The sequence below is a fragment of the Neopsephotus bourkii genome, unplaced genomic scaffold, assembly GCF_033783945.1.
Source record: "Neopsephotus bourkii isolate Nb327-2 ecotype Australia unplaced genomic scaffold, CSIRO-AGI_Nbou_v1 NB_1027, whole genome shotgun sequence".
Lineage (NCBI taxonomy): Eukaryota > Metazoa > Chordata > Aves > Psittaciformes > Psittacidae > Neopsephotus > Neopsephotus bourkii.
Window position 1 is genome coordinate 1,471,049 of NW_026901516.1, and position 11,902 is coordinate 1,482,950.

The 11,902-nt window shown below is 40.6% G+C and overlaps 1 protein-coding gene across 1 annotated transcript; it reads left to right on the top strand.

Moving 5' to 3' along the window:
* Positions 1–245: 245 nt before the first annotated feature.
* RIOK3 (RIO kinase 3) lies at positions 246–11,793 on the top strand. Its single transcript, XM_061360512.1, has 13 exons — positions 246–326; positions 1,451–1,572; positions 2,437–2,582; positions 2,711–2,815; positions 4,053–4,162; positions 4,987–5,130; positions 6,008–6,135; positions 7,167–7,355; positions 7,827–7,986; positions 8,980–9,060; positions 9,149–9,238; positions 9,644–9,751; positions 11,373–11,793. Exons 1-13 carry the CDS (start codon positions 270–272, stop codon positions 11,472–11,474), a joined length of 1,542 nt encoding a protein of 513 aa, XP_061216496.1. The 5' UTR covers positions 246–269; the 3' UTR covers positions 11,475–11,793.
* The last annotated feature ends 109 nt before the right edge of the window (positions 11,794–11,902 follow it).

The window sequence follows — 11,902 nt, forward strand, 5'->3', positions numbered from 1 at the left end:
CTCCGCGCCATGTCCCCGTTCCAAGGTGCCAGGTCTCCCCCCCTTTCCTCCCGCCGCCGGCAAACTCGCTTCAAGGGGCACCCGGACCGCCCCGCTGACATCACCGGAAAGGAGGGTGAGGCGCCGAGCCGCCTGCCAATGGGCAGCCTGACGGCAGGTGACGGGAAGAGGCAACTGGGGAGAACCCGGAAGGTTTCGCTTTTGAAGTGTCGCTGTGTACGGAGAGCTCTCTCCTGTCCGTCCCCCCCCGCCCACTCTTGCATGTGCAGATGGACTCGGTCGGAGTTGCCGCCGACGCCGGGCCGGGCTCTGCCTGGCGGGGCAAGGTGAGGGTCGGGCTTGGCCGGGCTATAGGGAGGGGAGAAGAGGGCGCAGGCCCGACCGGGCCTTCATGGTGGTGGCGGTGGTGGTGGCGGCGGCAGCGGCGGCTGCCCGCGGGGCTGTGTCCGGCACCTCGCCTCCGGCACCTCACTTCCCCCCCGCGGCACCTCGACTTTCCGGGGCCGTAGAGGTGCTGCCGCTGTTGGCCCGATTCCTGGGAGGCGGACTGGGAGAACAAAGGCAAACTGGGGCACCGGGCGCCGTCTCTGGCCCGCGCAGGGAGACGGCACGCAGGGTGCGCCAGTTCGTGGCCGCGCTTCTCCCGCTCGCCTCCCTTGGAGCGGCTGAGGCCAGCCTTACGAAGTTTAACCATGCCAAGTGCAAGGTCCTAGACCTGGGGCGGAGCAATCCCAGGCACAGCTACAGGCTGGGCAGAGAAGAGACGCAGCGGCGTCCGTAAAGCCAAGGCTGCAGTTATCTGGGAAACTGAAGGTTTGTCTCCACTGCCCAAGCGAGTAATGAGCCACGCTGGACAAGATACCTAGCAGTTATCTCCTTGGTGGAGAGAGCTTCTGTTAAAACCCGATAAATGTGCTTCTTGCCAAACTGATGGTAAAGCAGGGAATTGGATCCCGGTGAATGTGGTTATCAGGGTGGTAGGCAGTGAGTCACAACTTGGAGTTCTCATTCCTCAACCCTTGCCTGTCCAAGCAAAGTTGTGTGCATGCTCCTGCGATTTTGAGGTAATGTTAATGATGGTTGTCCTTTCACTGCTCCAGAAACGGAGGAGGAAGCTGTGCATGAGCTGTTGTGGTATTCCAAGAGAAGTTCTATATAGACTCTGTAAGCAAACATTATGGAAAGGCTTTGCCACTGTCTTTAAAGGGTTCTGACATACCGACTTCCTCCCCTCATTAGTAAGTGACCATGAACGTGCTTTCAGTCACAGTTCTCCCTCTTGAGTTTATGAAACTATTCTCTCAGGAATTTTATGTAGTTTAGTTAATCATATTTCCCTAAGTACCTGTAGCAGGCAAACTCTTATTTTAGAGCCAGTGATAGCTAATTATCCTGATTACTGTGTTGCCACTGCATTTCTTGCTTACTTGAAGAAAATGTTCGTTCACAGTGCCCGTGGGGAGCCCCTAACACAACATCAATATCATGTTCCTTTGCTGATGTAATGAGTGAACAGCTGGCAAAAGAGCTGCAGCTGGAAGAAGAAAATGCTGCTTTTCCTGAAGTGGTTGCGTAAGTTTTAAGTCCTGGATTAGTGATTTCTGTAGTATGAAGTCATCTTCTATCTCTTGTGCTTTCTCCTACCCCGTGTTTAATGTGTTGTGATATAGTAAATTCTTTACCCATTAACTCTTGTTTCTTCAGGTCCTTTTCAGTGAAGTTGGCTTCCCCAGTTAAAACTTCTCCTTAGATTCTCTTCTCTGTCACACTTCCTTCTTTCCTGATGTTTTCTTTCTATTGTTTTGGGTGCTTTACGCCAGTCTCTATAAGCTCATTTTGAGAAATGCTGTTGCTTGAAGTTTTTTTTCTTCCATTTCAGAGACTTGTTAACAGTTTACAGAACTATTTTGAGAACTGTCAGGTGCATCATCTGTATACCTCTAATACTTGGATGTTCTGAACATACAGGCCAAGATCTTACTAGTTTTAAACTCATACATGTTTTGTTTATGGTCTTTTCTGTGAAACAAAGCAAAGCAACAGTTTGTTTATTTTTAAATTTGCTTTTATATGTTTGTTAATGAAATATGCACACACACACACATATATATATACCTGTATGCCTTCTTTCAATTTCATCAAGGGCATCTTAAAAATAGAGCCTAATGCTTCATATAGAATGGTAAACAACCAGAAGTTTAAGTTGTATTTGCATTGTAAGGGTGTAGCAAAGTGAAATTAAGTCATGCTATGTTACTATTTAGTGTTGGCTTGGAGGGGGAGCAGACAGTTGAGATCTATTAATTTTTGTGCAGCTCTGCATGAAGTCTTTGGTATGAAAATGGTATAAATGGTCTTTGATAAAAGGGTATAAAGCAGTGTGCCTGATTAGATTATTGTGACTAACTTTTAAAATTTCTGCTTAATTTTACACAGTGTTGCTGAAGGACCGTTTATTACAGGAGAAAATACTGACACTTCTAGTGACCTAATGCTAGCTCAGATGCTGCAAATGGAATTTGACAGGGAATATGATGCACAGCTTCGGCGTGAAGAGAAGAAGATCAATGGAGATAGCAAAGGTACCCTCATTAGAAGAAATATTTTTGCTTTGGAGATATTCTTGGCATTCTGCTTAAGTTGACAGAGCTGTGAGGAAGCAGCAAACCCCTGATAATCATGGACATGCTTATTTCTTTTGTTTCTCAAGTCTCCATATCCTTTGAAAACTACCGGAAGGTGCATCCCTATGACAGTGACAGTTCCGAGGACGAGGTTGATTGGCAGGATACCCGTCATGATCCTTATAGAGCAGGTATGTGGTGGTTTTTAAGACCGCACTTTCTTCAGTTAATAGACGTAAGAATATGACATAATTAAATTTTTTTTTTTTTAAATGTAAGGAGACATTCCAGTTTCATGTAAAATCAGGTCACCTAATTGGGAGGTGTTATGCAGGAAGTTAGGCGGGTAACTTCACGTTTCTGTCTGCCAGTATACTGGCATAGGTTGGCTAAATCTGGCAAAACAGCTATTGCATGTGGCAAGTACTGCTGGGATAGAATCATAGAATAGTTAGGGTTGGAAAGGACCTTAATATCATCTAGTTCCAACCCCCCTGCCATGGGCAGGGACACCTCACACTAAACCATATCACCCAAGGCCTCGTCCAACCTGGCCTTGAACACTGCCAGGGATGGAGCATTCACAGCCTCCTTGGGCAACTTATTCCAGTGCCTCACCACCCTAACAGGAAAGAATTTCCTCCTTATATCCAATCTAAACTTCCCCTGTTTAAGTTTTAACCCATTACCCCTTGTCCTATTACTACAGTCCCTAATGAAGAGTCCCTCTCCAGTATCCTTATAGGCCTATAGGCCCCCTTCAGATACTGGAAGGCTGCTATGAGGTCTCCATGCAGTCTTCTCCAGGCTGAACAGTCCCAACTTTCTCAGCCTATCTTCATAGGGGAGGTGTTCCAGTCCCCTGATCATCCTCGTGGCCTTCCCCTGGACTTGTTCCAACAGTTCCATGTCCTTTTGATGTTGAGGACACCAGAACTGCACACAATACTTCAAGTGAGGTCTCACGAGAGCAGAATAAAGGGGTAGGATCACCTCCTTCAGCCTGCTGGTCACGCTCCTTTTGATGCAGCCCAGGATACGGTTGGCTTTCTGGGTTGCAAGCACACAGTGAAGCCGGCTCATGTTCATTTTCTCATCGACCAGCACCCCCAAGTCCTTCTCCGCAGGGCTATGCATGTCTGTCATGTACATTTGGCTGGGGTATCTGCACATACTGAATATTGTTGTCTTTAAGACTCCAAAAGTGTGTCTGACACCCCAGAGAAGACAGAAGTAAGCCATTACATAGCAAAAGCGGCTGTCACGCTTAGGATAAGAGAAGACTGCATTAAGATCATGCAACTGAAGTTTTTTATTCCATTTAATAAATAAAACTGTTACTTCTGTGGGCATTATGGAACCTTTATGAGCATTGATTAATGGTATTTTTATATGTAAAGTTTGATTTATTTTTCTTCCTGCTGCCAGATAAACCTACTACTACACCTAGAAGGGGCTTCATAGGAAAAGGAAAAGACATTACTACTAAACATGATGAAGTGGTATGTGGAAGAAAGAATACTGCTCGCATGGAAAATGTAAGCAAAAACTTGGGGAAACTTACTTTGTGTGTGAAACTGGAATGCTGTAATTCAACCAAAGAACTAATGCCTGAATTAGTTATTCAGATATGCAGCTTCGAGTTGTGCAGGAGATTTGTTTGATAATAGTTTGTAAATCATAGAATCATAGAATAGTTAGGGTTGGAAAGGACCTTAAGATCATCTAGTTCCAACCCCCCTGCCATGAGCAGGGACACCTCGCACTAAAACATCTCACATAAGGCTTCATCCAGCCTGGCCTTGAACACTGCCAGGGATGGAGCATTCACAACCTCCCTGGGCAACCCATTCCAGTGTGTTACTATGACTGTGATTCAAGAATTTGCACAGAACTGTTTTGGCAAAACAACTATCAGCAAGTTTGGTATTGGCAAATAAAACACCCAGGCTATTTTTGAAAAGTATAACTGTTGTGTAATCTAAGTTTTACACTTTTTAAAGTTCATTTTGCCTGATGAGCCAAGGAAATAATTTTCAGTCAGTTGTTCAACTTGCAGCTTTTCATAGTGTAAACATTTTGTTTTCTTTAATCTAACTGGTGCAACTTCTGCAAATAAGGAAATACTGCAAGTGCTATTTTTACAGGATGTTAGGTAATCTCATATCAATTTAGGCAGAACTTCAAGTTCTGAGTTCAGAGCAGTACGGTTTTTAATGGAGTGACAGCATTACACAAAGTGGGTTTCATAGGGTCCTAATCTACCATTTTTTTTCCAAATTAGAATGAGAAATTTCTGCTTGTGGCAAATTTTGGTGTCTGCTAGTAACAGTGCTTAAATTTCTATTATTTCTACTTGTAGTTTGCACCTGAATTCCAAGTTGGGGATGGAATTGGGATGGACTTAAAGCTGTCAAATCAAGTCTTCAATGCCTTAAAGCAACATGCATACTCTGAGGAGCGTCGAAGTGCAAGGCTCCATGAAAAGAAGGAGCATTCCACTGCTGTATGTTTTTAATCAAGTCTTTCTCTATACTTCTTATCTGGTGTAATATCTGAGTTTGAGTAATTTCCTGAAACATTCCATTTTTAGTAAAACAGTTAAACACTACTGGAGGAATTGTATTAGCCAGCTCCTACTAGTAAAAGGCTGTCTTTATTTAAACTGCATTACTGTGAGAACCAGCTCAAAGTAAGATCAAGCTGCTTCCATTATTTTCTCTTTGTTTTACTAAACTCGTCTCTTAATAGCTACAATGAATAAACTGCCTAGAAATTACTTACAGAAACCATCCAGACAGTTAATCCTCTGCAGCTGAACCGTGTGGATCCAGATATGTCTTCATAGCAAATTTCAGGAAGATGAGGTGTCCAAATAAACTCTGACTTAATAATTTAGGAAGTCAGTTGATATTCTTTATGGGTGAGTTTAGAGCAGGGCCTCTGGTAATGCCTGCTGTGGACTTGAAATCTGGGTGTTTTGCTTTATAGTTTTTGATATATGAAGAATACAATATTTGGGATATTTTGATTTATGATTTGTAAAGACTTCTTGAGAACACTGTAGTAAGTGCTCTTGAGCTACAGTGTGTACTTTATGTCGAATTGCTAAAATACTGTTTATGGAACACAACTGATAAGGTACCTGACGGTATTAAATCTTAAGATGACAGTGCTGGGGCAGTTTGGCTTTGTTTCATCTGCTTGGTTTGGTTTTGTTGTTGTGGTTTGTTTGTTTGGGTTTTTTCCCCTCTGTGTCAATTGAAAGAATGCTTTTAATAAATTATTATTTCCACCTAGTTGAACACTTTCAGCGTATAAATACTCTAAACCCACTGTAAAGCAAAGAATTATGTTAATGAATATTCATTCCTTGTCTATAGGAGAAAGCAGTGGATCCTAAAACGCGTTTACTTATGTACAAGATGATCAATTCTGGAATGCTGGAGACTATCACAGGCTGCATCAGCACAGGAAAAGAATCTGTTGTTTTTCATGCATATGGAGGAGAGTAAGTATATTGTTTGTTACTAACAGTAGCTTTAAGTACCAGAGATGGTTTTAAAAGAAGAAACCACAAAAATACTTAAAGTTTGTATTAATGTACTTGCAAATAATAATGTAAGAATCTGAAAACCAAATGGTACCAACCGTAAGGTTAAAAAAAATCCCACTTTAGAGACCATGGAGATCATTTAATGAACAGGGACAAATCCACTGTAACTTTCTGTGGAAAAATATGCACTTCTTTTGTAAGAAAGAAGTCTTGAAATTCTGAGGAACTCTTTCCACTGACCTGCCCCAGAGTACAGAGCTGTTATGATCATCTTGGGCTGCCTGAAGATTGTCTTTCCACGCAGACTGCTGCGCTATCAGCTCCATCTGTGCAGTTCAGTGGAGGTGCTGTTTTTACTTTTGGGTTACCTTGAGAACAGTGTTGGGATGCTCTTCACTTTGCAAGTCATGCAAGAATCCTGTTTTAAAGACTACCATGCTTTAAGGACTGTGGATGTTGGTAGTAATGGCAGTGCATTTAAATCACTTCAAAATAGTGGTGTTTCAGAAAGAACTAATAAACCCCAAATACAGCTAGTCAAGGGATGTCAAGAGACGCCTAAGTTGGGGGAGCGGAGAAAAGATGCACCATGTCTTTGTGGTGCTTAACAAACATTGTGATACTTCCGTTATTTTTTTTAATGCAAGATTTTTTTTTCACTCATACTTTCTTGAAGCAAGTACATCCATTAATAGAGGTCTTCTTAGCTATGACATTTAAAAAAATATTAACGGATTAGGGGATGGAACCTACTTGATAAGCAACACATAATTAGAATGCTAAAACCCAAATGTGTATATAAGCTTAATTATAGAACTCTTAGAAACTTCGCTAGAATTGGCTTCCAAATTTGATAGGAAAGCAGATTTTATATTAAATATTGCTTTATCTTGAAGTATTAAAAAGAAATAAGAAAAGAGACCCTTGCATTAGCTTGTGAAGATGTAAATAGTTAACTTTGTTATATATTGGACTTTTTCCATAAGAAGTGCAACTGAAGATAAAGTTATACCTCCAGAATGTGCCATCAAAGTGTTTAAAACAACTCTTAATGAATTCAAGAACCGTGACAAGTACATTAAGGATGACTACAGATTTAAAGACCGCTTTGGTAGATTGAATCCACGAAAGATTATTCGTATGTGGGCTGAGAAAGAAATGCATAACTTAACAAGGTAAGGAAAAAAATGGTGTAGCTGCCAAATACCTGTTGGTTTACCGTTTACTGTTTTAAGGAAAATATGTCTGGGTAGAAGGTTTGATTTGATTTTAGGCTAAATAATGTACAAGTCGGCACAGATTGAATAAGGTGTTGGTTTCTTACAGTTTAATGAATTGGCAGCATTTCCAGTGATTTAGTAGGAGAATGTACAAGCCCATGAAGTTAGGCTGTAGCTATAAAAATGATTTTTAGTTTTTTAGACCTACTTGGGACTTTAAGATTCAAATTTTCCTATGTGAAATACTGTGAAATATATGTATTTATTAAGGGTTCAGTTGGCCTATTTCAGTGGCTTTTCGACTCTGGATCACGTTTCTCACTTGGCTCTCTTAAGACTGAAAATGAGCAAGCAGGAGCTAGAACTGTAGGGTTTGGGGGGTTTTGTATTGTTTTTCTTAATCAGTATCAATTTTCTGATCCACAGAATGCAAAATGCAGGAATTCCGTGTCCTAAAGTGGTTCTCCTTAAGAAACACGTCTTGGTTATGTCTTTCATTGGACAGGATCAAGTCCCAGCTCCTAAACTAAAGGATGTAACACTTAGTAGTGAAGATATGAAAAAGGCCTACCATCAGGTTCTTAATGTAAGACAATGCTGATTTCTCCTCCAGTTCTGGGTTGTGTTTTCTTTTAGGGGAATAACTTAAAGGACAAATCAGCATTTATTTATTTTTCAGGATGCTTGCACCACTTCCAAGATACAGAGTCCAAAGGCTTATTTTGCTGCTGTTTAATGTGTGACTCAAAATAAATAAGAAATTATGCCCTTAAAATAAATTTAATCCCAGTGGAAGATGTGCTGGAACTTGATGACAAACAGATATGTATCAGCAGAGGAATTACGAGCAAGTAGTCCTCCTTTTATAGAAGCAATATGTGGTTTAGAAGGTTCTCTGAAGTCTGTCAGGGCATACCAAACACTTAATTTACAATTCTTAAGCACTCTCCAGTGGATAGCCCCTCCCCAGCCTGCTTTTTAGCAAATCTAGAAATCAGAGAATGAATCGGAATATTGTATGGTAGATACTTTAATTTCCTATTACCTGCTATAATTGTTTCAAACACGTATTTGCTAACTGTCCACTTGCTATTACTTTATAGACCAAATCAAACTGACTAAAGAAACCAACCATTCATCCCAGCAGCTTGATAATACAGATGGTCTGTGCCTCAGATCTTGGGCCCAGTAGGGCAACATGGCCATGTTCTAAGTGAATATGCATACTAGTTAGGATTCAGTATCTAAAACTGTGATACTTCTTTCCTGTGTGATAGGGGTGAGAAGGACAGGTATATTTTGAAACCATGTTTATGTGTCTCATGCATGTGGACTGGTTGGCAGAGCTGACGTGAGTTTACCAGACTGATTCTTCTGACTTGCCAAAGCTAAGCTCGATGATAAAAGCTTGGTTTGCTGGCAGTTTACCAAGTATGTGATTCCGTGTATGGAACTTTACTGAAGACTTGGAGGAAAAAAAATCCAAGATATAAATTGGGTGGTGACTGGGGAAATAGTCATGCAAAAGATATTTATTTGGAGTATAGCATACTTCATTCATTAATTTGATTCCTTGCAGATGATGCAGCAGTTGTATAAGGACTGCAATCTGGTCCATGCCGATCTGAGTGAATACAACATGCTTTGGCATGATGGGAAGGTGAGCTTATCCTCAGTGTGGGAAGGAAAGGTTTCATCTAATGTGAAATGTTAATACCAAGTGAATTGCTATCTCTGTGTGACTACAGGTGTGGCTAATTGATGTCAGCCAATCTGTGGAGCCAACCCATCCTCATGGACTTGAGTTTCTGTTCAGAGACTGTAGGAATGTTTCACAGGTAGGACCTCTTCAACTGATTGCCTTCTCTTAACGCAGAATGTTTTCCAAGATAAAATCAATTTGGAGCTAACTAATACAACTCCATTAAAAAATGGTCACCATATATATATGAGATAATATGACCATATAGATATATGGTGACCATATAGATATACGGTGACCATATAGATATACGATTACTCATGTATTTTTTTTTTGCATTGATTGTTTTCTGAGAGGAGAAAAAAGTGTGCAAGAATGAAATGGTACCACTAGAACTTAAAACTTTCAGTTATTTCTATCTTCAGTTCAACAAAACCAGAAGTGTCATTTTGACTAAATAGTGTAATTGTGATATCAGGAAGGAAATTAATGTTTTGTTTAGTATAGTAAAGTGTTTAATGTGTCTTTTTATATTGTCTAGTTCTTCCAGAAAGGAGGTGTGGCAGAAGCACTTAATGAGCGTGAACTCTTCAACGCAGTCTCAGGTTTAAATATTACAGCTGACAACGAAGTAGACTTCCAAGAAGAGGTATATCTTTCTGCATTTTAACATTTCAGTTTGGTTAGCTCATAGCAGCTGTTCTGATACCTTAACTTTCCACATGAAGTTTGTATGATTAGTGTGTGTGAGTATAATTTCAGCAATCATTCTGCATCTCTCTTGCAAAGTTTCTTTCAACCTAGTTCAAATGTTTTCAGAAGATCAAATTGACAGACCTCTCCACCCCCTTTCCTGTTTCCCCTACTCCCAAGTATAAAAGGCTTTATGTTTCATACAGCTGTTGCTTTCCATGTTAAGAAAAATTTATTGATCCATTTTAGTTTAAAAGCTAGCTTTGCTGTCTTCCCTTACATATGTTAAAGGCTGTGCAGAGAAAGGAAAGCTGGGTTAAAATAATAATTCTGCTGCTTAGTTTTCATGGTTTAGATTTTGACTGACTTGAATTCAAATTTTTCCATAAGAAATTTTCTTTAATGTAACTGGTTTTCAATGTTTTCATTGAAAACATTGCTAGTGTTTTCAATTTTCAAGCCTAGAATCATGCTAACATAAATATGGACTAGGAATCTTCGGTCACCTTTGACTTTTAACTTTCAGATTTTGGCTGTAACTCATCAAGGCATGTTTCCCGGTACCAGACATTTAAAAAATATGTGATCAAACATTCTGTATTTATTAAAGTAAGGGCAACATGGCAGTTCTACTCAGTTCCTAATGACAGTGTAGGTTCCACCATGTAGTTAACTCCTGGGGTAGGTCCTCAAAGTAAGGAAAAGATAAAGGGAACACAGGTGTCACTGTTCCACAGTCCTTATGTATCAGCAAAAACCAGTTCCCTCACTGAACGTGTCATGAGCACTGGGGTGTGGTTTTTTTTGTTGTTGTTTTGTGTCATCTTTTGTACATGTAAGTTTTATGGGAAAGACTTTACACTGCTGTTTACATAAAGATGAATTTGGGCAGCCCAGCCTTAAACTTCAGACTTTGACTTTAGCTGTGAGTAACTAAAATTACCTCCCCTGGAGTATAAGAGGAAGTAATCCAGACATAACAAGATCAGAATAAGCTACTGTACTATGTTACTTTGACTGTACAAAACATTGGAGTATAACTCCCTTCAGCTTTCACCACTAAATATTATTACAGTGGATTTGTAACCTTGGTATTATTTGAAATTTCTCCAGTGCTGATGGATTGGCTGAGTTACAGTAGAGGTGTTCAGAGTTGGAAAATGTCTGGGGAATACAGCTGAAGTCTTAAGAATCATTCAGTCCTCCCTGCAACTGGCAGTGTTCAAGGCCAGGCTGGATGTGGCTTTGAGCAACCTGTCTAGTGGTTCCTGGCGGCAGCGGTTGGAGTTGGATGATCTTTAAGGTCCCTTCCAACCCAAACCATTCTATGATTCTGATTTCAGTTACATAGCATGAGAAACTATAAAGGAGTGCTACTGGTTTTAGGAACTTGTTGAAAATAGATGTTTCCAGCTGCACTTCCAAAGCATGTTGCTCCCTACACGTGACCAAGTTTTTGAAATAGCAGTACTGTCTATACCTGATCAGTCACCTCAAGCTACCTTTTAACACACTTAGAACCATTCTGGTGCAGGCATGGTTTTATGATTTAAGCATGGATTTATTTTTGTCTCTAGATTGAAGCCTTGGAGAAGAGGAATGAAGATCATGTGCAAAATCATGGAAAGAAACTGTCGAGGTTTTCGAGCAGTGGAGACCCACCTATATATGATGAATAGCACTGACTGTATAGCTGCTACTGTAACAAAACACAAGTTTACTGCTTCTGTGTTGGTGCAGTGGTAAATGCCAACTACCTGTGTCAAGAGAGAGTGTGGTTGACTGCGAATGCCAAAATGGAAAACACAGCGAGCATATGGTGATGCCTCAGTGGTTTTATGTTTTAACTTAGCCCACACGTCAGGCTGGCACTGTGAGAATGGACTCTCACTACCTCTTCAGACAGTCTGACAACTTCACCAACTGCCCAGTTTCATTAGATGAATGTAGCCAAGGCAGTCATATTTTGCATGATTGAGAGCTTATACGTTCTAGTTTTTTTAAAAACAAAAAAAAAAAAAAACAAAACCAAACAAACACCCCCCCCCTTTAAAAATCATGTAGATAGGCTAAAATACTTAGTGGGAAGGCACACTAGGACAGTTGC

Coding starts and splice junctions, on each gene's coding strand:
- RIOK3 (XM_061360512.1), top strand. CDS start 270: ATGGACTCGGTCGGAGTTGCCGCCGACGCCGGGCCGGGCTCTGCCTGG. Junction 5,131..6,007: donor AGAAGGAGCATTCCACTGCT/GTATGTTTTTAA, acceptor CCTTGTCTATAG/GAGAAAGCAGTGGATCCTAA. Junction 9,239..9,643: donor ACTGTAGGAATGTTTCACAG/GTAGGACCTCTT, acceptor TATATTGTCTAG/TTCTTCCAGAAAGGAGGTGT.